Source organism: Falco naumanni, chromosome 1 (assembly GCF_017639655.2).
Source record: "Falco naumanni isolate bFalNau1 chromosome 1, bFalNau1.pat, whole genome shotgun sequence".
In the NCBI taxonomy this organism is placed as follows: domain Eukaryota; kingdom Metazoa; phylum Chordata; class Aves; order Falconiformes; family Falconidae; genus Falco; species Falco naumanni.
The window spans coordinates 92,765,794-92,791,261 of NC_054054.1; the positions used below are offsets into that span (position 1 = coordinate 92,765,794).

Here is a 25,468-nt window from a genome sequence, read left to right on the forward strand (position 1 = left end):
GTTTCTTCATCTGAAGGATAACAAAATGCCTGGAAACGGGAAGAAATGGTCTAGGCAGGTTATTCTGTACACTAAGTTTACTGAGGAGACAGAGAATCCATCCTCCTTGCCTAGGTTGTGACACTGGCTCCAAAATCATGTTTCTTGTGAAGTCCCTGACGCTTTTAATGTGTTGGGACGGTATTAAGGCTCCCCCTTTCCCTAGGGAAGTACTAGAACACTCGGAGGAGAATGTGTCTTCAAGGCTTTGAGCAATGTAACACCTGCACCTAATTTGGGCTGGTATGTTACTAATAAAAACAGTATTTCACTTTAAAACGATTTTAAACAAGTATGACACCACCCACGCCGCCACGGCCTTGCCGTTCTTTCTTCCCCGGGGTCACCTATCCGTGAGGTGCAGCACGAAACCGCCCAGCCCGGCCTGGGCAGGCTCCGGAAACATGGCGGGGGCGGCGGCGGCGGGGCCTCCGCCTCAGAGCGCCGCCGGGCTGGGCCGGGCCACCGCCCCCCGCCCGCCCCCAGCGCCGCGCCCAGGCCAGCCCAGGCGGCCGGGGGAGCCCGCGGGGCCGGGGCTGGCGCGCAGGTACTGGAACCGCCCGGGCCGGCCGCGGGGGGAGCCGGGGTCGCGCCTCAGGGGGGACCCCGCGCCTCAGGCAACCCTCCCCCCGGCCTCTGGGGACCTTACCCTCCCCTCAGGGGACCCTCTCCGGGCCTCAGGGGACACCCCCAGCACCTCGGGGGGTCTCCCCTCAGGGGACCCCCCCGGGCCTCAGGGGACCCCTCGGCCTTAGGGGGCACCCCAGCCTCCGGAGCCCTTTTGCCCTCAGGGAACCCTCTCCTCGGCCTCTGGGGACCCCCGTGGCCTCAGGTGACCTCCCCTCAGGGGCCCCCCTGGCCTCAGGGACCCCCCTCTAGCCTCAGGGGACTCCCCTCCCTCAGGGAACCCTCCCCACCCCTCAGGCCCCCCCCACCCAGCCTCAGGGGACACCCCCTGTACCTCAGGGGACCCCTCGGCCTCTGGGGACCCTCCCCACCCCTAAGGGCCCTCCCAGCCTCAGGGGACTACCCTTCCTTCAGGGGATCCTCCCCTCCTGTCAGGGGACCCCCTGCCCTCAGCATGGTGGCATTCACCGGGTGAGGGAAGGGACATGCCCGCGGGTGGGGGCCTGAGCTTCACCTCAAGGGAAAAAAAAAGAACCAAAAGAAAAAACCAACCAACCAACCCAACCCAAACAAACAAAAAAAAAACCAACAAAGGAAAAAAAAAAAAACAAACTTGAAAAGCTCCCCTGGGAGCCATGGCTGCCCGTGCAGGCCCTGCTGCAGCCTCACAGCTCCCCGAGTGGGACGTGAGGGGCAGGCAGTGTGCGGGCACGGGGCTGAGGGGGCAAAGCCCGCAGGGGTCCTGGAGTGGGAATTCGGGGGTTCCCGGTTGCTGCTGATTCCCAGATAACCGGTGACAAAGTGGGGGTGGGCAGCAGAGGGCCGAGGGCCATTTTCTTTCTCTGAAAGGCCAGGAGCAAGCAGAGGTTGGGCCAAGGCAAGATGGCAATGCTGAAGCCATGGTGGATACCCCAACCCAAAGCAGCCGGGTCAGGCTAGATAAGCTCAGTCTGAATCAGTTACAGGTGTACTATGTTGTAGAAAACGTGTTTTCCTACCTCTTTGGCTTGCTTAAATCAGCTTTATTTAATTCTAATAGCCTCACACTGGAACAACACCTTTGTCTGCTTTCATCACATGCTAGTCCTGTTTGCAGTGCTTAGCCAATCGTGAGTAAAAAAAAATACTTTCCTAAAGTATTTAATGTATTAAAAATTTTGCAGGTGTATATTTGTTTAAATATAGTTTTATAGCTGTAATCTGTCCTCATTACTAAATGAAGTGCTAAATTTAGCATAAAAGCTGTCAGCATGTTCCAATCAACATGTCTTAATGACTGCCAACAAATGGAAATGAGGCTTTCATGGAAAAAAGCTGAAAAGGTACAAATGCAGAACAAGATGAGATCAACTGTGTTGATAAAAGCCTGCTGCTTACTGCATTAGGTCACAATTTAAATCAGCCCACTGTGTTTATGTTTATGCTATTATTTTAATTGTTAATAGAAATATTGACTAGCTGTGGACGAGGCAATGCCTCTCTGGGGATCTGTTTGTGGTGGTTTCTTTTATTAACGTCTCCCCATTAGCAACTACATGTTGAGATCTCCCAGCAAGCCATTTTTCAAACCAGTTAATACATGCCTTGTTAATTCCATCTAATGGAAGTTTTTAATCAAGATGTCAGACAGTGCTAAATCAAGCACCTCACCAAAGTGGGAAACATGTAATGTCCACATTATTGCCTTTATCAATCAGCTTTCCATTCTTGTAAAAAGAATATTTTCCTCTTTAATCCAGGCTTGTCTAACAGGGCCTGCTTTCATTGAAACAGTGTGGACTTCTCTTTTTTTCTTTTCTTTTTTTCTTTTTTCTTCCCCTTTCAAGGTGTCCCAGAAGAATCGTTCCTTTCTTCTGACTGAGATTGATGTTAGTGCGTTTCCTGCTTACCCTTGCTAAAATATTGGCTGCTATTGGCAGACTTCCAGTTCTTTTACATTCCCCCTTCGCACTTTTAAATGGTTGTAGGAATTAACATTTGTGGTTTGGAATATGAGAAATGCATTTTGAAGTGGCACCAGCTGACACCAGGTACAGTTGTGGCCCTGAATTTCAAATACTATTGATCGTTCACAGCGAATAGGGAGTTTTCTTGCTCTGCAGGCTCCCAGACAGTGCTGTGGAGTATCCTTGGTTTGCTTCGCTTTAACTGTCCTGGCTGGCAGTTAGCTTTCAAATCAGAAGAAGCTGAAGAATCTTGTTCTTAGTTTAAGGAAAATGAAAAATATCAGTGACTGTGTATTTTCCAAGTGTCTCATATCTTCTTTTTTTCCGGTTTTAGTTACAAGTGGAAGGCAGGTCTTTGAAACATAGGATGGCTACTCATCAGCTTTTACGGACTGGGCAAAAGACTAAGTCCTCTAAGGTAAAAACCTTGAAATGTGATGGTACTGACAGTCTTGGCTCTCAGTTTTGGACTTGGCCTGTCAGTGCCTGGTGAGGTGAGAACACTTTTTGTTGTCTGCTGTTCTTAGATGGATTATTTCCCATTTAGTAAGTCTAGGAAGATACAGCATGGGGCTTTGACATGTTTGACTAAATAAATGTAGGCTTATTAGGTGTGCGCAGAGCCTTATTAGCAGGAAGAAAAGCAACGGACTTATAGAGGAATTAAATTTAGTATACTTTCCACTGAGATTGTTCATGTTAAAATCACACAGTGTTTAGTATTTACATTAGCTCCAACTGTAGACTTGCCCTGTTCACAACTCTGCATTAAAATCACTCTGAAAACTAGGTCTACATACAGTGTTGACAGGCTCAAAGGCATCAGCTGTCAGATCTCAAAAAAAGCTGTGGCAGGCAGTAAGCTTCGGTACAGCAGTGAATGCCACAGCAGCACTGGCACATGTTTCACTCCACAGTTAGCTCTGTTGAGCTAATCTGGCATCAAACTATAAAGTTTTGGGTTTTTTTTAGGGGTGGTTGTCTGTTAAGTGTCAGCATTGGTGCAGGGGAGAGGATGGGAACGTTCAGCTGTGATAGAAGGGGAGGGAATTGCTGATCAGTGCAGTCCGCATCGGAATAAATCATGTCAGATCTATTGATAACTCTCCTTAAAACATTTAATCCCACCCACGGTACACATGAGTCTTCCCTGTGTAGTTTGAAGACTAGAGAAACATTACAACTACATTTCTAAGTTACCTTCTTTTTCTGCCTGCTGAAAGTTGTTTCTAAATACAATCCCTGTGTTACACTAAAGTGGTGCTATTTTTGGCTTTGCCCTTATTTTTGGCTTTGCCCTTTTATTTCAGGAATCAGTGGTGTTCCCCAACACAATTGCTACTGAGCAGCAGTCTGTGGTGCTGGTGAAAAAACTTCTGGCCACCTCTGTATCCTGTATAACATACATGAGAGGGCTGTTCCCAGAGAGGGCTTATGCAACTCGCTATTTAGAAGGTAACACTTTATGGAGTTCTTATTTCTACTTGGCATATTTGAGGTATAATCTGTTCTACATGTTAGCTTCCAGCTGCTCATATACATATAGGTTCACTTTATTAGAAAGTTAGCTAACAGGCCTTCTCAAGTCTGGATGCAGGCAGTGCTGCTGCATCAGGTAGATAGAGAACATGAACAACCTAGAGCTACTGGCAACTCATGCCTTTTCTGTTAGTGTTTCTTTTGGTTTATATCCATGCCTTGGCATTGCCAGCCATGTGAATCAGGTCTCAGAGTTAGGGGAGTGACTTAAAAATCAGCAAGTTTTAAAAAATTAACTCTGGTTGATGCGGTTTATTTTTCTTTGAATTTTTGAGCCCTTGAGGTTCACATTGTCAGCTTTCCTTGCGAGACTGAAAGCAGATTTGTTTGTTTGTTTTATTGTTTTGGGCTTTTTTTCCTGTGAAAATGTTCTCACATGACCACATGTGCTTTGGGAATCAGAACTTTAAGAAAAAAAGGAACTTTAAGAACCAAAGTCTTGTCATAGAATCACAAGAATTAATGATGCATCAACATCTTTGTGTTCATTTGAGATTTGTTAGTAGGGTGTGAAATATCTCCATGCATTCCAACCAGTTTCCACATTTTACTTATGTAGTTAGTTGTCCTGAAACATTGGTCACATGCACTTTGTGGACTTGGTTGAGGGCACAGGAAATCCCAAATTGGCTCTTGATCACCTAACCCTGAAAAGCCACTAGTCTTTGTAATCAAATATCAGGTCTTTCAAGTGCCTTTTTGATCAAGGATGTTAACATCTGTCCTGCTCACACCTTTGAGGGCTCCTTGGCTGAATCCTGTCATTTGCAGGACAGGTTTCCTCTTGCCATTCTGAACACCTGAAAACAAAGGTAGAAGGGGCTGTGTGGAAAAGCTTAACAGAAGTAGTTTATTCTCAGCACAGTCATTTGCCTCATACGCATGTTGGTGAGGTCTGAATGCAGAAGTAAAGGTGTTGTTAGAGAATGGTGGAATAGATGGGAGTGGAGAAAAGGAAGGAGTAGAGGATGGCAGCTGCTGGTGTTTTGAAATTAAGCCATAACTAGCACTTTTCTGGGAGAACCCAGAGTATCTGAAGAAAGTTTTGACATTTGAAAACACAACAATAAACTTTTATCGGCCCACCTGAGACTCAGTGGAAAACCAAGACTTCTGCTCAGGAAGGACCTCCAGATAAAGCATTTTATCCAAAAAAGGAAGGGTTAGTTTCAGTGTTTGCCCAACAGCTGTGATAAGGATTGTAACTGTGTGCTAAATCTGGTTTTGCAGACCTCTGTCTAAAAATTCTCCGAGAAGATAAAAGCTGTCTGGGATCGTTGCAGATAGTCAAGTGGTAAGTGAGTAACAGTGAAACTAAGACAAGATTGTGCTGAATAGCACGACATCTACCCCTCACATTCTTCTTCCTGAAATATTGTGCTCAGTAGCACTACCAACTGTGCCAGTGCAACTCCCCCTGCTGCAGCATGTGTGCTTGGCCCTCTGCGTAAGCAAGACAGAATTAGCTGACCAAGATCATGTGAGTTAAAGGTCTGTTGAAGTGTTGACTGTAGTGAGGTCATGGTCAGGCCCCAGAGCATACACAGGCAGCATAGGTACGGAGAGAGGGTAAAGAAAATCATAAGATTGATTCTGTTGTTGTTTAGTCTTGTCTAGTTTCACTTTTATAGGGATACTTGTAGCTTGTTTTTTAGTATGTACAATATTTTATTTCCCTGGATATTGTGTGTCTGAGTACCCTACAGCTTCTTTCAGGATGTATTTCAGAGTTGGCATGTTCCCAACAAGCAAAGAGTCTGACTTTGATCTGCTAGGGAGATACTTTGCTGCACATCCTTTGACTCAAAAAGTAAATATCTGACCGTTACTACCTCAAATAATACGCCTTACTTTGAGAAAATCCATAGCTATAAACTATGCATGAGATAACAGTTTACAAGACTGGACACGTCAGGCTACATTCAGATTGAAGTTTTAGGCAAGTTCTGTACAAGGCCAATGGGAAAAGAGCCATCGGAGATCAAGCTGGGGAGCTAGAATAGAGCACTGAGTAGAGAGCCACTGGAGCCAGCCTCAGGCCTCAAATCCTTGTCTTTGTCGGGATTTAAGTGGGCTTTAGGCTGACAGGATATGGCCCTAGAAGTATAAACAATGCACAAATGCAGAAGGAGGGCAGTGCCTTTATGATGATTGACCTGAAAAGGACTTTACAAGCCCAGAATGTTGCTAGCTGTGTTGTCTTAATTAAAAAAAAAAAAAAAAAAAAAAAAAAAAAAAAAAAGCACTTTAAACTGCATCTAATGAGTGTGTGTTTACAGATCAGGAGATAAAATATTGCTGGTTAGTATTAACATGGTTTTTTTGCCTGACAGGATTCAAGGTTGTTTTGATGCTTTGGAGAAGAAGTATGTAAGTTTTTTCATGTTTTTTAATGAAGCTTCCTATTTCTTCATAAAATATGGACAAAGCTATCCTTCAATTCCTGCTTTGTATTTTTGTAGTGATCTTGCTTGCACACACCACACATTTACAGCTGTGGGATAGGGGGAAGAGCCTTCCCTGAGTATATATACATGTGAGATTTGGGATTTTATTCCTTGAGCCCAAATAATAACTGCTGTTGCTCTCTAGGCTTGCTTGTGCATGGTGTGTGAACTAATTTACAGCCTGAAATGGATTTCCCGTAGTTCTGTGTTCTATGTTTGCATTCTCTAAGGTCTGGATAGAGACACTGCCAGTCAAAACTGGGTTCTTGATCTCTGTGCCTGTTTCCTTGAGAGAGGTTCTTCTGTGCTTCTGTTTTCCTCCATCTCCTTTCCCCATGTATTTACCCTTCTTCTCATCTTCTCTAACCCTCCTGCCTTTTCTCTTGGGTTCAGAATTTATTACCTTTTTTGGAAAGTAACTCATCAAGTAGGGTATGTAACTGGTTCCGGTACAAAATCGGCTATATAAGTAATCAAATTCCTTGCTGATTCTCACGTAAAAACTGCTCTGCACAGCAAAAAGCACCAAGTGTTGTCATCTCTGTCAGCACTGTTCATCAAACCAACTCTCATCTAGATCAAATGAAGTGGTGTTAGTTTCAGTGCTGATGATCAGATGGGCTCTTATACATCAGTACAACTGTCACTGTGCATAAGATAATTCAAAATGTTGTGAATTTATTGCTGGCTGACAGCTCTAGGAGGTATTTAGTCCTCTGCTATTTATGGGAGACATAAATTAATTTTTATTTGGCAAGGTTTAAGGAAAAACCGTAGATATTTAATCCATGTTCTAGGATTGTTTTCGAGAGTAGCCCCATGTACATTCTTTTGCTAAAGGATAAATTAAGTACCTTTTGGGAGTTTCATAGCAGATAGCAAATACTAGTCTTCAGTAGCGATGGGTGCTCTTGTAAAAGAGTGTTAAATCAGCATAGCCTTTGGAGATTTGTTTAGAAAGAGTCCCAAGAGAGAAGTCTGAGCGTGCAGTTGTTTTATTGGGAAATTGCAAGTAAAGCCAAGCAAACTGGCCACTAGGTGTTGCTGATGCTGTGCTATGAACGATCTGCATGAAGGTTTTGAACTCAGCTCGTTGAATGTATCTGTTCCTTCACTGTATGTAGGCAGTAGATTGTGATAGGTCTGTCTTTTCCTTGCCCGCTAAGGTTAGATTTTGATTTTGTGTTTTGTTTTGGTTTTCCCTTCTTAGTTACACAGTGCTGTTCTCGCAGTAAGTAAACGAATACAAGGCGTTTTTCTTCCCCACCCTACTTGAAAGAAATATGGAATCAAGGTTGTGTCAACCCATTTGTGCCTTTTTTTAGGGGAAGTAAAAATGTATGTGGTTTTTAATAGAGCAGTGACCTTTCTTAAATATGGTAAATATGAACTTCCTAGGCTGCGTGGGAATGTTTTTCTGGGTATGTCAGGCTTCTCACTGAGGCCTTACATGCATCCTTGAACTCCTAGAAGTGCTTTCACATGCTTCATATCATTGCTTCCTTTAAACTTTTGCCTCCACTCTTGGAAGCTGCTGTGTGTTCTCCCATTTCCCCCTGCAGAAGAGTCCTCCTTATTAATCTGATCCTGAAGAAACCACACACTGGTGGTTAAATAGCAAGTCCTTTGCCTGGTCCTTTGTAGAGCACCAAGAGCTATGCTATGCATCTATTCTGTGCATAATCTCACTAGTTAAATCTCAGGCATCAACAGTTGCCTGTGAAGGTTGGAATGGGAATTAACCTCATTCCTCCACAATTACACAGATGAGTGTCTCCTACCTGTCTTTGAAGTGGTAAGCATTGACTGCTGATAGAGGAAGAGTGTTTCTCAGCCATTCCTTTCTCAGATCCCATGCTAAAGATAGTATAATCTCTGCTGTAAAATGAAAATATCATTTAGTCACTTTTCACTGGTTCAAGTTATCCAAGGGGAGAATGCCCTCACTGTGCTTTCTTATGCAGATTTACACCGATCCCAAGGAACCGGAGGTAAGAAAGAGTCTTAATTAATCTTTGAGGCAACTGAAGGCATGGGTGAGTAGATTTGTATTCAGACAGGACTTGCAGGCTTAAATTCTACCCTGACATAGCTGCTTGGTGACCCTGTTTCTCTTCTTCTGCCTTCACTCAAGAATGACAGCTCAGTGAGCTGGATTGTGATCAAACGCTCCTACCAGGCACTAGGCTGCGGGCCCACCTAGGGCCTCAGGCAGGGCTGTTAACAGGCAACTAATGGGCATGTTCGCAATTTTGTTTTTCTTTCCCGAAGAGTAGAAATGGGAAGCTCAAAATAATTATTTTACAAACCATCTTTTTAACAGCAGTGTTGAAAAGAGAGTTGTTTTTTCATGCAGAGATATTTAGGACAGAAATTATGACTCACTTGATACCTGGTATCTATGTGTTGCATAGTGCCTGTCCTTATCCTTTCAGTGTTCTCTGTTGTGTTTCTCTTTTGTCTACATCTAGCTGGTGGAGACGGACTGAGACTGGGTAGTGTGATATGTAAGTGAGGTTCTGCATCCTCACAGAGCAGGTGCAGAGAATGGCAGCAGAATCTTTGCTCACCTGATTACAGTTCTGCTGTGTCGCACCTCAGTATCTGGGGAGGGAGCAAGAGTTTAGTCTGTAAAAAGCCTGGGTAAGGAAGACTCAGATTTAAGGGTTCAGCTAAGCTCCTACTAATCGACTTCATTGTCTCTGGAAAAAGTGAATTGTAGGCATGGAATTGGACTACAATAGATCATTTCTCTTGTGGTGAAGTTGTCTGTTCTTCCTAATTATTTTATTCTCTAAAATCACAGCAGAGCCTTTCCTTTTCAATGGAAAATCACCTAGTTTTTTTATCTCCCTCGGAAAACTGAGACCAGGAAGATTCAACAACTTTTTCCCATGAAGTACTGTTTGTATTTCCTAGTAGGAAGAGTCCTTCAGGCCCTTGCCTCCATGTAGAACACTGGGCCAGGCTTCCTTGTGACACTGCATCATCCATGAAGCCTCACATTTTTCCTTTTTGTAAAGGAGGCTGCACATACATTGTAATGGTTGGCTGGCCCCAGTGCCTGTTAGAGATTTAGGCTGGGGAGTCAGGCCCACAGAGGAAGTAGAAGGAGGAAGCAGGAAGTCCTTTTTTTTTTTTTTTTTTTTTTTGAGATTCTTTCAGTGCTAGGTAAGATGTAGTTGTTAAGAAAATTTGCCAAATCCCATGCAAGTAATAATAGAGTTAAAGCTGTTATTATGTCATTAAATTAATGCTGTGCTTTGGCATAGAGCTGTGAAAGGACACTGTGAAGTTCAGTGCACATCTTTACACTTGTTACTGAAAGAGACCCATTTTCTTTCCCCACTCTTGTTAAATCTCTAGACAGTGACTGAAGTGTATCAATTCAAGTTCAAGTACAAAAAGGAGGTGCCCCAGATGGACATCATCAGGTAATGGTTTGGGTTTATTTCTCAGAATTACATTGTGAAAACTGTGTTCCTCAAGCAATAAGAAGAAACTGCACTTGGTGAATAGAGTATGTCTGAGTCGCTAAGCAGCTGTAAATATCATCAGAGTTGAGGATATTCACCCTACAGGATATGAACTGCTGAGCTAATGAGTACAAATGCTGTTATGTAGCACAGTGAGGCACTTAAAGTACACCAGAATTGAGTTAAGGACAATGTATAGAAATGGTCCTAATCAGGGAAGCAATGCAGAAGCCAGTGCAGTTGTTGAGATTGCTGCTGGCTCAACTAATAACGAGTGTTCTTCCACTTTCACAAGAACAGCCTTGTGCTTTCAGATGAAGCTTTTTCAGGTTTGATCCCTTTCACCATGATCCTGCACCCAGGATTTTTTTTCCTAGGGCATTTGCATACGTGTATTCTGCTTGAGCAGCCTTGCGTGGGTGACCTGAGAGAACTTTCGCTGATGATGCCTGACTTGGTGCTGAAAAATGTGTGGCAGGAAGCCGCAGCTTTTTGCATCTTTTTGGCTCGCTCTGTCTGTTAGATATTTTTTGAGCTGTGTTTAGCAGGCCATAATCCTGTCTAGTTTAAAATAAATAACTATCAAAGGCCGTTGGCTATAACCAAAGCAAAGAAAAATGAACCCGTTCTTAGTTTGCTTCTGCAGTTGCCATTGGTGAAAGATGGATCTTTGGGCCTTGGAACCTGCCTGTACAGCAGGAGAGCTCTGCTGTCTTGTATGCTCCTCAGGAAACTCCTCCACAATGCTCCTGTAGTGTGCCATTTGCTGCTCTTTCTCTAAATACTTCCAAATGGCTTGCAGTACGTGACAAAATGATTTTCTGTTGGGTAAATTTGAACTACTTCTGAGTCTGCAGTGTCCTGTTGACAGTACGCTCTGTTTCTGCTCTGAAGCTGCTGTCAGTTGTCCCCACTACACTGAGGGGAAGAGGAGACCTTTGGCATTTGAAAGATGATGGATGGCTCTTGGGTTCTTTGGATTTTTAATAAGCCTTACTCAGACCGGTCATTATTCCTAGAAATTAAAACAGTCCCCAAACGGAACTCGGCATCCCTTGGTGTCTCCATTGTGCAGGCCAGGGGGAGGCTAAGTAATCTTGTTGTGTTTATATCTGCTCCATCGAAGTCTCATTACTGTTCTGAGGCTTCAAAGCCCTTGGCATCAAATTCCTGGGCTCTGTTCTGTTTCCTCAGTGACTGACCCTGCTATTGCAGGATCATGTGTGTACCTGCAGTCACTGGTAAACTGACATTCTGGCACTGATCAGAATCTTATGTCATCTTTGCTATCAGCTCCTTCAGCTGATAACACTGCTTTTATGCACCTGCAACATTTATTGTTATATGCAAACTCTGAGTTAATCATTCCATGAGAGATGTGTGAATCTGCATCATCGTATCTGAGGGGTAAAGGAAAACTTTCTCCTAAATGGTCTCTGCCTTATTTTAGATGGATTTTGGAGGAGTTCCTTGCCATGGATCCCAGTCCTTCAGAGAGGTTCAGTTCCTCAGATTCTACCTTTTGATTCTACTGCATCGAACTCACAATGTTATTCCCATATTGAGCCATTTTATTGGCCTGTTAATTCCTATGGAAGTCTCATCTCTCTCCTTTTTTTTTTTTTTTTCCTTTTTTCTTATATTTTTTCCCCTTATAATTTCTATTGTGCTAATTCCAAGAGCTGTAAAGGTGATGTGTAAGAGAAGGCCTGCCTTCTCTTTATTCCAGCTTAGGCATTGCCAGCACTTATCCTCTTGCTTGATGTACATTTCTGAACATACAGGATTTCATCTAATAGCACAGTGTGCTCAGGACAGAGTTCTGCTGTTGGCAGTTTGGAGCCTATCAAACCATACCCTGCATACCCTAGAAAGTCAAGCTGTTCAACTGCCACTCCATTTTCATGAGCCAGGAAGCTTCAATTGGAAGGGGAAATCAGTCTTAACTAAGCTGTTCCTTCCAGCACTTTAGTCAGTCCAATTCAGCCCTGGGATCCTCTCTGCTCTCTTAGGTTGCCTACTGCTTTGAAGCATTTGGGATGATTGTGTTAGGCACCATCCAGCCTGTATATAGTGTCATCCACCTGCCAGGGGGTCTTCCAAAGACATAAGGAAGAAGCTGTGTTTTTTTAATGACCCTTTCTCATTCAAAGTTAAGGAAGTTTAAGTTCCTTAATCACGTAGTGATTCATCTAGTCCGTCTTCAACAGTCTAAAGTTAGCTGGCTGATCTAAATTGCTCATGTCATCTACCTCTGTAGTCAAGAGCAACAAACTCCTCCAGAGGGGAATTTATCCCACTTGTGTTACACGTTTATGTCAGTCTAGACTGCTTGCTTAGACTAGCCAGCTGACATTTGGACCGGTGAAGGAGGTAAGAGGAATGCCCCTTAGTCACTTTTGAAAAATGTGCTTCTGAGCTAGTTTTTCATACATAGTGTTGAAGTGAGAACGTGCAATTCACTTCTCTTCAAACTGCAAAATGGACCTGAAAATAACCCCTATGATGAATCGGCTTTATATGGGATTCTCACCTCATTCTTCTCATTCCTGAAATTGCTAAGGTGAAAGGCACTTGTTTTATGGTCCTTTGATCCAATTTAATCATGTTCAAACAAGTGAGTCATGACATTTGTATAATGGGGTCCATTGCCCCAGCTACAAAGTCTGTTCAAATGTAAATGCCATGACTCTTAGTTGTGAGCTGTTGTTTTGCTGATGCCACCCCATCCCTGGAGTCTGTTTCACTTCCCTGTTTATCTGGAAATGACATAAAGGCATTGTAGCTTTGTCACTGGTGGTTTCAGACAAGTCAGTGGGTGCTCTGTATTTGTAATTAGATCGTGAATATTCATGACTGAGGAAAACAAATCTGTTATTCTTCTTCCGACTGTAGCAACCAAATGAACTTTATGAATGGGGTGTGCAGTGAGGACGTTAAACAGGCCAGCAGGCTCCTGATCTGTAAACTTTACCTGTTAATGCAAAACCTTGGGCCGCTTCCCAATGACATTATCCTGACCATGAAACTCCTCTACTACAATGACGGTAGGTAGAGAACAGTGTGTGCTCTGAGGAATTCCCTTTCCATCAGTTTCTATAGTAATCGTGAGTCCCTGTAAAGTAAATAAAGCATAGAAGGGTGAAATGGTAGAAGCTCTTAGCTGATAACAGTGCAAAATGGTGTAAAATGTAGTAAAGCCTTGTGACACACAGGGATGGCAGATGCTTTTTAAGAAAGGTTTGAACGTCCATGTAAGAAGTATAGCCATGCAGTGTGAAAAAGAGACATCCTTCTCCTTCACTGTGTTTTTGTTTTGTTTTGTTTTTTTTAAGGAACAAGCAATGTCAGGTTCTGCTGCAGAAAGTTAAGCATATTAATGGTATCTCCACATCCTAAAGTCATTGGTTTTTTGAGCTCCTAATAATATTTGCTCAACTTATTTCAGCTCATTTTCCCCTTTGCATTCTCTCCCTTCTTCCTTTTAGTAGTTGATGTTGTTACTTGAGGCTGGTATATGCTTTTTCTTCATAACTCAGATTAAGGAGAGATGGAACTTGATTTCTCTGACATCAATGGGTTCTTTCTCCCTGTATAGTAACTCCCAAAGATTACCAGCCCCCTGGCTTTAAGGAAGATGACAGCTCTGGTGACCTGTTTTTTGATGGCGATCCTGTCAACCTGAGCATAGGATCAGTCTCCACCGGCTTCCACCTCATGAAAGTGAGAGTGACAACTGAAAAGAAAAGAATGGGGACAGTCGAAAGCAACCTGATCCAGAAGAATGGCCCTACTGAGATCTCCCATCAAGGGTTAGACTGTGATGAAGAGGAAGAGGAGGAGAGCACAAAGGTATAGAAATCGCTCTATTCAGTTCTTGCTGGAGGAGAGACATCTATCTAGCAACACTCTCCTTAAAAGAAACATTTTCTCAGAATCCTAGTTTAATAAGGGGTTCAGCTTGTGATGGGCAGCAGTGCTACAGTGGATTGAATGCTGAGGCTAGAAGTCCACAGTCATAAAGTGAATTCATTCCAGCATATCCACTGATTTACTGAGTCTAGTGTGCTCTCCCAGAAGAGGGCAGTGATTGTACAGAGACATCTAACACGTGTGTGTGTGCACACACGCACACTTAGACACAGATGTGCACAAAATGGAGAAAATTGCAAATGGTTTTGAATTTCTGCTTGGCATTTCTCAGGACTAAGCCATGTTCCACTGCGTGGTTATGTGGGATTCCTTCCACTTAACTCTAGACATCTGAAAGTTGTGTGTGGCGTCTGATTTCTCCAGGCCCCCCTCTGCACTAAGTGGAGGAGGAGGCATCTTTAGCAGGTAAGCCAGATGATTTCCTTTGACACAAAGGGAGGCTGAAATGAATGGTCCTCTGGTGGCGCCTCTCTCCAAAATGACAGAAGGGGCAGCTTGGACTGGTAGCTCAGACTTCACAATTTAATTTTAGGTAGTCAATGCCAGGGAATAAACCCCAAAATAACTAACTTCTGAAGACAAGAAAGTTGGAATTCTGTATTAGAAAATTTCTGTCTTGAAACATCTGTAGGCTTTGGAGAAGGAGGGCCTTAACACTGAGGAGCTCTAAAATTCTCATCCCTATTAGTGCTGGGTTCATGGCTTTGCTACCTGGGCATATTTTTTAGGTTATGCCGTTAAGAAAAAACATTATTTGCTTTACAGAATCACCCTCTGTCTGTCAGAGCAGATTCAAGTAAGCTTGAAGAAGACAAAAGGGACACCCATCCAGGCTGGGAGACGGAAGCATCTTCTTTTTGCCTTCAAAATACAGGTAAACACCCAGTTTCAAAACTGAAGGAGCTTGTGCTCATGGCTGTATCCTAGCATAATATTTAGGTTTTCTCACTTACTTTGAAATGAATGAACAGAGTTTGTCAAGCTATTTGAATTTTGTGTCACATCAGATTGACTGAACTACAATAAAGGACTTGCATATGCTTGGTTGGTTGACAGAAATGTTCATTTTTTTATCAATATCTTTCCACCACTTTATCTCAACATTTTTTTTTTTCAGATACGGAGGAAATGCACAGTTCATCAATACTGAGTTACGTTATCTACGTTTTCACCAAAACTCATTTCCTCTAGCTGTTACAATTTGATTTTGCTAATGACTTCCATATATGAAAACATACATGAAAAAAAAGCCTTTTCTCTCCCTTCAATCAACCTAGCTTCTGATATACCATGCTGTATTTGACCTTTGAGGCTCTCAGATATAGCCTGTGGAACAATACCATCTAGTGACAAAATGGTAAATAGCATTCCTGAGATCCCCAGGCAGTGGAATAAAGAAGCTTGCCTGCCTATGAAATCACCTTTTCAGGTCTTTCTCCTGCAGATTGTCCAATGACTAATAAAGGGTGAACTCGTACTGCCACCTTTTCCACTCTGGGGATATTAAGAGGATCTTCCTCCTCTAACCATTGCCTGTCTTCATGAAACTGAGGTGCTTTGGGAACCTCCGTCAAATTTTGTTGAAACTATCTAATAAGGTCAATACTTCTGAGTCCAGGATCAGCTCCTTCCCCAAACAAACACACACTTGGACAGAACATATGCAGGCATAAGTTTGTTTTCTTAAAAACCAGGTTAAAATTGAATTTAAGTATAATTGATAGGAGCTGCTGCAAGTTGATGTGTTGCATGTTCAGATGCACCCTTTATTCTGAAATCTTTTGTTTCCAGGAATAAACTGCCAGTGTTGGCAGTGCCTGAGAGCAAAGGTTACACAATTTCAGATCAGGCAAGGGATTTTGCTACAGTGGTTTGGTCAGGCTTCTGGATTATTATTTTTTTTCAGTGAAACATAGTGTCTTAACTTCGGAGCTAATTTTGATTTGATGTTTGGATTGTAGGTGGAAAGAAGAAGGGAATAAAGGAGAGAGGCAGGATGCCTTGTTCAAGGAAATCTCAGCAGGTGAGAACATTTCAGTGTCTCTTAAGATATGCCAGGAAAAGTAGAATTCATTGCCATGGAACATTAAGTCATCTGAGATGGCATAACATTAGTGAATTTATTGTGCAGTATCGAAATACATAGAGGCTACGAAGTAGTAGAGCATAGGGATATAAGCATGAACTGGAAGTATTTAGGAAAGAAACTTTCCATGGTCAGCTTATTTCATACATCCAGTACAAGAATTTTGTACTGCTCTCTGGAGTTGGCACTCATGAATTACACGTGCAGACTAAATGTCTCAGCCAGGCTGGTTTGCCTCTGTGTGTTTTTGGATTAAGGTTCTGAAATCACTACCCCGTTTTAGGTTTGAAGGATGTGTTTGTCTGTTGCCTAACATGGTCTTCACCTCTCCTTTCTGACTTCCAGACTATCCTCACATGTGAGTCACAGGTACTTCCCTCTCTAGGATAGGAAGAATTTTCCCCTGGAGGTGCTGATCTCTTTTTCAGTGGTTGTTTGGGCAACCCAAAGAACTAGGGTAGACCAGCCATGTAGATAAGTAGAGTTATGTGAAATTAATTCCATCCTGAAGGCTGCCCAGGCTAAACCCTGAGTCAGAATCAGAGCTTGAATTCATGGGCTTGCGCAGAGGTTTTTTCAGTGACAGGGCAAATCTCTGAATACCACCAGACTTGCCACTTGATCCTCCTCACATTCAAATTAGTTGAAAATCATGTGAGCTTGAATGTTCAGAAACTGAATCTTTACAGAGTAAGTTAATGAGAGTAGGAAATTGCTACTAAAATTTTCCCCGCCTCTGTTGAAAAGAATCCCGGGGTGTCTAACCCAGACAGCAACTTAATATGTCATTCAAAAGGCATCTGTGAAGTATTTGCCTTGACTGAATCTTAGAATTAACTGCGCACAGGCTGGTATTTTTCAAACTAACCACATTTTTTTTTTTTGTCACATCCTCCAGTTCACTTCTGATCGTCGTTTATTCTGTTGTCTGTGTGAAAACAGGACCCTTTTTTGTTTGTAACTCATGGTTGCCCCACAGATTCATGCTCTGCCATTCTTTTGGGTCTATCACTTGTGATCAGAGCATCAGACACCTCTCCCTTGCAGCATGTGAATTTCATTAGAATACAGTAGCAATAGTGAGAGTGTCTGAAGGTGGTGGAAACAGTATTAGTTGCTGAAAAATGGAAGAGTCACTTTATCCATTGTATGCTTCCAAAGACTTAAAACAAAAAAATAAAAAAAAACTCCCAAGCCCTCTGCCTGGTAGATTCTGCATGGCAGAGGGGTTTTTTTCATGTCTTTCTTTGATACTATTTTTCAAACCATCATAGCTTAGAAGCTGGCTAATATTTCAGTTGGTTTAGGGAAAAACAAAGTCAAGTCACTAGTTTAAATTGTCATTGTAAAGCCAGTGCTAATAAAACTTTGACACTATTTTCCATATGAGAGGGACTTTCCCTTCTTTTCTGAGGGAAGTGGTTAAAACAAATGACCATTGTGTATTCCACTTGAATCAGGAAGCCGAACTGGTGAGTGAAGTTTGTCTTGAAAAATGAGGACAAGCTTGGGTGGATGGGAAGTCTGAGTTGGGTATTATCGGACAGGGTCAAGTATAGGTAAGATGGGTAGAAGTAGTACTATTGGGTTATGAATGTGAACATCTTGTTGCTATCCAGACTACAGTACAGTCAAGAAGTAGTCTTTTCCAAGTGTCAGGTGTGTTCAGAGAAGGTCTTTGCTTTGAAGAGCTATAAGGTCTCCAAAGTGACTTGTTTTTTTCCCAGATTTCAGAGTTTAATTAGCTCAGTGTGTGAGCCCGTTGGTTTAGCTTGTAGAAATCTGCTGATGAGAATGGGGTCCTGCACTGAACTTAAGATAACTTCTTGAATTCTTCAGCATACTCCTTTATCCTTTTGTGAATCCTTTAATGTTCTCGTCCTGCAAATTGATTTTGGTCAGCTTTGTCTTCATGTAAGTAAACATGTTGCTGTGGAATGAGTTTGGAATGAAACAGAACTAGAAGATGAGTAAAATCTGACCATGTGGACGCCTCTGCAGGCTTTTATCTCCCATCAGGAAGCTGTGGGCTGAAGTTCTGGGGTGGTCCTTAGAGCAGAGTCTCACTGCACAGCGAAGCAGCCGTGCAGAGAGCCCTGAATCGCCCCTGACCGAGCCTGCGCCAGAGCTGGAAGTGGTGTGGCCGTATCAGCACAGTACAAGCCAGCTCTGCCTCCCAAGTTTCTGGCTTCATTAGCTAGCGCCAGACACTGCTTATGCTGCTAGACTGGCCATGCTTATGCTACTAGGGTGCTGTGGGACATGAGGAAGTATGTTGACACTTGGCATTGTGTGGACATACCAGTTTCAATCAATGATAGCTCAGGGGTCTCTGCACTTCGATTCACTGCCTGCTGTAGGCATACTTCTGCCATGCGGATTAGCTCTCTTAACTGGAGCTGTCTGCAAGTTAGATGTCTAGGGAGAGATTCATACCTAAATGTTGTAAATCAGTGCTGTTTTAGAGCTCAGAGGGTAGCCTGTCTGGCCTCCAGCTGCTGCTCCTCATGCAGAAGACTTGGCTACCTGGCCATGTCCTCTTTTTCTGAGGAACTGTGGCAGTGATGGAAGCCAGTGTGAACACAGTCTCATGGATGACACATTGCAAGTAATACCTGTCGTGTTTGCCAGTGAGCAGTGTCTTGTTGGTGCCCAGGGCTGTGGTTACCCTGACAGAGACTCTTGTGCCTTTGCTGAGCTTCTGTGCTGTACACAGCTTCTGTCTGAAAGTGAAGGTCAGCACGAATAATTGCAGAATAACAGCTTGGAGATCAAGACCTTTGTTGTCTGATTTTTCCCAGGCAAACCACTTTTAAAATTGCCATGACAGAAAGCAGTTGAAGGGTGAAGCCTGCCATTTGCAGAGCAATAGGAAAGCATTTTTCTGTGGCAATGTCATTATCTTGAACTTTTGCAGAAAAGGAAAAAAAAAAAAGAAAGGTTTATCTCTAACTGTCTATCAAGAGAGCTGTATCTGATGAGAAGTTCCCAGAACATTTTCTCCTCCAAACCAGCTGAGGCTACACAGACCCAAACAATGAAGAGAGAAAGATGCAGAGATGAGCTTGCCTCTCTCCTTCCTGTGAGCTCAGGCCATTCTGGGAGGAGTGAGACAGGGAGGTCAGGAAATTCCTGGCTTCTCTTAATTCGCGTCAGATCCTTAGCTGTATCTTGGGGCCATTCATCCCTTGCATGAGTTATCCCTGTCTAGTGTGCAGGAAGCAGTCTCCTAGTGATCTCTTCGTCCAGAGGTGAGGCCCATCACCCCGCAGATCTGGGGAGATTTAACCTTTGTGCCCTCAGATTCCCTGACAGCTACTCCAGGGACATCCGTGGGAAGACATGATGCTTCCGTGCTGGCTGCCTTTACATATGTTCATAACATACATGCTAGCAACCAGACCCTCTAGAGAAATCTGCATAAATTAAAATTGGACAGATCTAGTATCCCGTGAGGGACTAAGCTGGGTAGCAGCCTAGTAGGCAAGAGTGTCAGCTGCTCTTTGCCTCCTTGGTTACAATGCTGTAATCTTATGGGGGAAGGCTGCTGGTTTTGGGAGGCGTTTTGGATTGTGATCTGGCAATCGGAATGGCCTGCATGGCAGTGTATAGTATGATTGAAAGCCCCGGAAGAGATTATGAGGAGAGAGACTGATGATTTTTTTTTTTCCCCAGCAGGTATTTTGGAAGAATTTTATTTATTTTTTTTCACTCTGGAAAAAAATGTTCATTACTCCTTTAAATGCTACAAGATACGTGAAGTACAGAGTAGGCCTGTGAGACTTCCAGTTCGTGAAAAAGAAGTTACGTTAAATGTCAAAGATTTTAACAGTGAGCTATGGAAAAAGGAAGAGGACTAGTGGTAGTCAGTGATGTGTTGGCATGGCTTCCTGGGGACAAAAATGTGGCAAGGTTCCACAGAAGCACCACAGTGAGTGTCTTTCATTCTTCCACCTGCATAAATTGGCTTTCATGCTAACCAGCATGATTCTCCTCCATTCGCACAGATGAAAATCACGATTAATTCCACTGATGTCAGTGGGATTGCTTTACCGGGAACTGATAAGAGACCAGTGCTGAGCCCTGCATTGGGTGATTAACCACTGTGCCGCCTTCACAGAACAGCAGGGCCAACTGGAGATCATCATGTCCAACTTCCTGCTCAAAGCAGGTTGAAGTAGAGGAGGTTTCTCATGACTTGTCCAGTCAGGTGTTGAATATCTTCAATGGTGGAGACTCCACAACCTCCCTGGATGACTTGTGCCAGTGTTAGATTGCCCTCACGGTAAAAAACCCCCACCAGATTGTTCTTACGTTTAAATGGAATTTCCTGTATTTCAGTTTGTGTCCATTTCCTCTTGTCCTTTCACTGGACACCATGACATATCTTGATCTTTACTGTGCTTGGAGAGCGTGGAGCAGCCAGCTGTCAGTGAGTAGGTGGGAATTACTGCGTTCAACCAGAGAGAAGTAGCTGTTCACCAGGGATGCCTCAACTCCTAGGGGATCAATTTAAAAGAGTCACTGGCTTGATTTGTGAAAGTGGCAAACATTTGCTGTGCTATTGAGTCAATGTAAGCTGCAGCTGAAATCACAGCATACGTCAGGCACTGACTTTCTCTGATTAAAGTTTCCTGATGATGATAGACATCCCCTGCAGATATTGTTTATTGCCCTGACACCTGAGGATCGTTTTGCCTTATTTCAACATTTAAGTCTTGGATCTCTGTCCTTATTCTTCTAGCATGCTTGATGGAACTGGACTTCTTTTGACATTAATATGCTTCTGAAATTGTCAGGATAGTTACAAGGTACCAAACTAAACACTCCATGTCCCTGACAAAGGGAACTCTTCTGAGGATGTAAAATTTGCCAAGTAACAAACCTCAGCATGTGGCAAGCCAGGGACAAAGAGAGACACAGTCGAATGCTCTTGTGCAATTTTAGCTTTCCTACATAGGATGCCTTGGGAAGCAAAGCACATGTCAGAAGAGCTGTAAATTTGCTTCAATTTATGCTGGGAATTTTTTGCCGGAATACGTGGGGACACTGGGGACTGAAAATTGCAGAGCACAAAACTAGGTCCTGATTTTTTCTATCTAAGAATAGCAGTGTAACTGTGGTCTGCTCATTCTGTTTCATCCACCAGTCTGCCTTGGGAAGGCTTTAATCTAAGTCTAATCTATTTTTAGCCTGATATCTTCTCCAGACAATGTGCAGCTGTCCTGTTAGTTTTTTGCCAGATATTAGTAACACTTGTATGATTCACAAGTTAGCTGTATATTTACGGAAAAATTCTGTGGCAAAATATTACTTTTTTACATGTAGTACAGTATTGTAAAACAGGAGATTCAAACTCACTGTGTGTTCATGGTGTGATCTAGACCTGGAACTGCACCTTGGGCTCAAGAGGTCATAGATCTGTTCCTGTCTTTCCTACTTGATCTGGACTTGTCCCACCTGTCCTGTTGTCAGCGTGGTCCCTTTGCAGGGTAAGCATGTGAGGGCCTGGGCCCTGTCTTACATGCTTTTATAGCAGCTGGCTTATCAGTGGAGCCGAGGGCCTGCAGTGGTTGTGTAAGACAAAACCCCAACATTCATACAGTGCAAGCTCTCCCACTAGTTATTCTAAGTCAAGCATCCCAGTACATGGGAAAAATTAGAATTAATCAACTTCTGGAGGCTTTGATTGTATGTTTAGTCAATGGGAGGGATTTCCTGCTTTTCACCACACCGTTTTAAGAGGTTTACTTTCTGGTTAAAGTCAAATAAACATACGTGGGATCTGACTTAATCCCATTTAGACCAGCATTTCTGGGGAAGATGCTTGAGTGTTTGATTAAGGATGGGACCTGGAAGTTGGACATGGGGTCTGTTTCTTGCTCTGAGTTCCTGCATGCACTTGTAGCTGGGCAGGATGGGACATGCTGGCTTCGGTGAAGTACATCACGTAGTTGACATTTGATTTATTCAATAGATGAATAGTGCTTGTCTAGAGCACTTGATGGCGTACATAGATGTTTTTACTCTTCTAATCTCAGGTTCCTGTTAGGTGGTCATGCTCCCTGTGGTAAAGGAGAGGATGGTCATGCTCCCAGTGGTAAAAGGGAGGAAAACTGGGAGAGCTGCAGTGGACTCTGCTTGAGCAGCTGCTCGTTGAGGCTATTTCTCCCACCTCAAAAAGATCCTATCCATGCAGAAAATTTAGGAGGAGCAGAAAAGGGAAAAAACTTTACTGAGTAGTTGTCTGTGCTACAGAAAATCCATTCCTCAATAGAAGAAATGCTCTCTTCATGTGGTTTAGGTGAAAACAGGAGAGCTGCCTTATTCAGGTGACTGGGGCCCAGGAGACGGGGGATCATTGCTTTACTTTATTGTGTGGCCAGCAGGACAGGGTACAAACCCTACAGCTGTGTTAGCACTGGAGAGTTTTGGGATGCAGTGTTTCCCCCTTCTGGGCCCTTTACTTCATAAAAGGAAGCAGGCAGGTTAAAACGATGCCAGGGAGAGCAAAGTAAATAACAGCCTAAAATGCCAATTTGAGCAGCTGGATACCAGGTCAGGAGCTGTAACACAGAGAACCACTCATCGCTCTTTCCTCAAGCAAATACGCCTTGGGCAGCATTGGCAGTTTTGTCAGCCTGAGTGTGCAGGATGAAGGAGAACCTGCCCGTCTCACTTTGGCAGATTCTTGTTTTCTCTGGTTTTTTGGAAAGGATATTGTACTTTCTACATTAAGCAACATTGTGTTGCTCATAATGAAGAGGAGGGAAGAGGGGTGGAAAAACAATTTGAAACATGATAGAGAGGCAAAGTGAGATTGTTTCAAACTGTTTTGCTGTTAATCCACAATCAGAATTCTTTCACACATTAGAAAGGCCATTGCTATGCAGAGATTACCAAAGCCTCATACCAAGGTCAGATAGAAAGCCTTGATGACGTGAGTGAGGAATTCTGTGATGACTACATCTTGTAATCTGGAGACCTTGTTCTTGTCTCCAGGATGCATTCTGGAATAGCTCTGTATTAACTCCTTGTGTTTATCCTGCCTCAGTTACAGGGTTCCCCATGTTTTATGGTGAAACTGGAGTAAGGTACTCCTGTTTATGAGCAGGAGCTCAGTTAGCACTCTTTTTCCTCTTTGTTCACCTTACTTTCATCCAAATGAACTTTCTTTTGGAGGCAAAAGTGAAGCAGTATGCTGTGGTGTGTCCCTTCAGCTCAGATCCAGTGAGAGCAAGAGAGGTTACATTGCCAGACTGTGTGCTTTGTCCCTTCTGGGTGGGCAACAACATGCGTTACGCTCTGCAGCTCCAGATTATTATTGTAAAAATATAAATATGTTATGTGATAACGAGAATAAGCGAGTCTGTCACTTGGCACAGCCAACACTTCAACTGTTGCTCTGGCTGTCCACCTCTCTGTGGTCTGTCTGAATTGCCTGTACTGATGACCCATTTGTATGATAGCATATATTTACCCGTGTTTTTTAACCTTTTGGTTTGTAGGCCTCTGAATATTTTTGAGGGAGGTTTGTGTCTTTCTAGAGGGAGATTAAGCCTCTTGGAAAAAAGCTTGCTTTGCCTAGGTTTTTTTCACAGACTTGCTAGTAGTCTTTGAAGTCTGAGATCCGCCAACTTGTGTTGAAATTCCCTGATGTGCAAACAGAGGTACTTTATGTCTCCTTCTGAAAGGCTGTTTCCAGTGACTGCAAATTTGATATAAGTACCCCCCCTTCTTTTACCTAACTTTTATGATTACCTGAGGTCGCTGAAACAGGCTATGCCCTATAAGTGATTATATTTCTCAAAGGTCTCCTTGCTCCTGGTATTTTCTGTCAGCAGTGGAGAGGTGGATACTATTCCTTGTGCCACCAAAACCATTCTCTGTCCCTGAAGCTGAACCTGTTGCTTTCACAAATCTTACAGACCCAATTCCATCCAGTATTCCAGTTTTGATTCCTTGCCTAATTGTTCTTCTGGAGAACAGGATCACACTGAAGAAACCCAAGAGGATCCAGGAAAACACACTGTAATTTGGGAAGTTGTGTTTCTTGACTCATCTAGCAGGAGCCTGTACTGTGAGAATGATCACTGTTTCTGATGGTTCTTACAGATAAGCTGCATGAGCCAGGAAGAGGTAACAGGACCCAAGAAGAAAAGGAAGGTCAGTGAACCAGAGGAGCTGCTTCTGGAAGGCAGGAAATCATGTTCATTCTGACACACATTTTGGAAGGTGTGAGTTTGCATTGTCATCTGACTAGTAAAGACCTTTACTCTCTTCCAGTATTTAGTTCTTCCACATACTGCGTGTATTTCTGCATGTTTATTTGTCTAGTGAAAACTCTGGATTGAGAAGGGTCAACAAGCACCATAATTGTCACGACAGTGACATGTCATGCCATGACAGTGTCAACCAACAGCACTTGTTTGATGTTCTAAAGTTGAGGATTTATGATTCCATGGTGTCTGTGTGTTTTCTTCTCTCTGTGTCTGTCCCTCACACATGCCCCCTCCCACTGGCTAGATTTCCTCCTCTGTGGCTGGGCTGTCCTTTGCCAATACGTTGTCAATAATTCGTGGCACTGTTCCAGGATGAACTCTCTTAAGGTATCAATGCCAGCAAGCAACAAGTCTCATGATTCACTAGACTGTGTTTAATGTTGTCCTATCTACGGTTTCCAGAGCATAGATTTTTTTTTTCTTCAAAGAAGGGTTTTTATCTATATCGAATACAGAGATAAAGTAATCTATACACTTTTTCTGCTGGTGCTGATTTTTTTTTTTCTGACTCTGCAAGTAGTGTTGCTATGACTATATTATCAGCTTATTTCTAAAACAGCAACCCACCATGTACCAAGGGGCTTAGACAGTTGTGTGATATAAATTATGTTGCAATACACTGCATTTAAAACCTAACCTCGATAAAGGTACCTTGTGGTTGCAAATACTGGTAAGGAGAACAACAGCAACAAAAGAAAAAATTCTGTGCCCCTCCGAGCAAAAGTGCTGTGCTTTGTGCCATGTAGGTTGCGTGGCAGGCACTCTGTCAAGACCTACTGGCTATTGCTGGAGTGGGAGGAGCAAAATGGTCTTAGTTGGTCTTAGGTGTTTTATAAAAGGTGTTCAGGGGATAGCCTTTGCATTACGTTATATACATCGCAAAAGAGATACCAAGATATGAAACAGTTAAGAAGGAAATGTAGTGCACCTTTTTCCCAACGTAATGTTGATTGCCTGAAGTGTTCAAATGTTACAGTGATGGGGAAATAAAAGCATGGGAGCACAACAGAGTAATGCACCCAGTAGTGTAGCAGCGTCCCTGACATGTCAGCGATGCAACAAAGGTTTTTCAAGACAGGACTTGAAGAGCGGC

General features: G+C 43.2%; 1 protein-coding gene across 6 annotated transcripts; it reads left to right on the plus strand.

Moving 5' to 3' along the window:
- Nucleotides 1-520: 520 nt before the first annotated feature.
- On the plus strand, nucleotides 521-24,850 carry HORMAD2 (HORMA domain containing 2). 6 transcript variants are annotated; one of them, XM_040606995.1, is made up of 14 exons: nucleotides 521-586; nucleotides 1,706-1,775; nucleotides 2,947-3,106; nucleotides 3,923-4,067; nucleotides 5,382-5,445; nucleotides 6,485-6,521; nucleotides 7,809-7,829; nucleotides 8,563-8,589; nucleotides 9,965-10,032; nucleotides 12,970-13,121; nucleotides 13,673-13,926; nucleotides 14,773-14,881; nucleotides 15,969-16,030; nucleotides 24,209-24,850. In XM_040606995.1, exons 3-14 carry the CDS (start codon nucleotides 3,050-3,052, stop codon nucleotides 24,311-24,313), a joined length of 1,101 nt encoding a protein of 366 aa, XP_040462929.1. In that variant the 5' UTR covers nucleotides 521-586; nucleotides 1,706-1,775; nucleotides 2,947-3,049; the 3' UTR covers nucleotides 24,314-24,850. The 6 variants fall into 6 exon arrangements, with proteins under 6 accessions (XP_040462929.1, XP_040462938.1, XP_040462965.1 ...); XM_040607004.1 differs by having other exon boundaries at nucleotides 2,947-3,030; XM_040607031.1 differs by lacking the exon at nucleotides 7,809-7,829.
- The last annotated feature ends 618 nt before the right edge of the window (nucleotides 24,851-25,468 follow it).

Excerpts from the sequence above, each read along its gene's own strand:
- HORMAD2 (XM_040606995.1), top strand. The coding sequence starts at position 3,050 with ATGGTACTGACAGTCTTGGCTCTCAGTTTTGGACTTGGCCTGTCAGTG. Across the intron at positions 6,522-7,808 it reads ATGCTTTGGAGAAGAAGTAT|TTACACAGTGCTGTTCTCGC; the intron begins GTAAGTTTTTTC and ends TTCCCTTCTTAG. Across the intron at positions 14,882-15,968 it reads TTTTTGCCTTCAAAATACAG|GTGGAAAGAAGAAGGGAATA; the intron begins GTAAACACCCAG and ends TTTGGATTGTAG.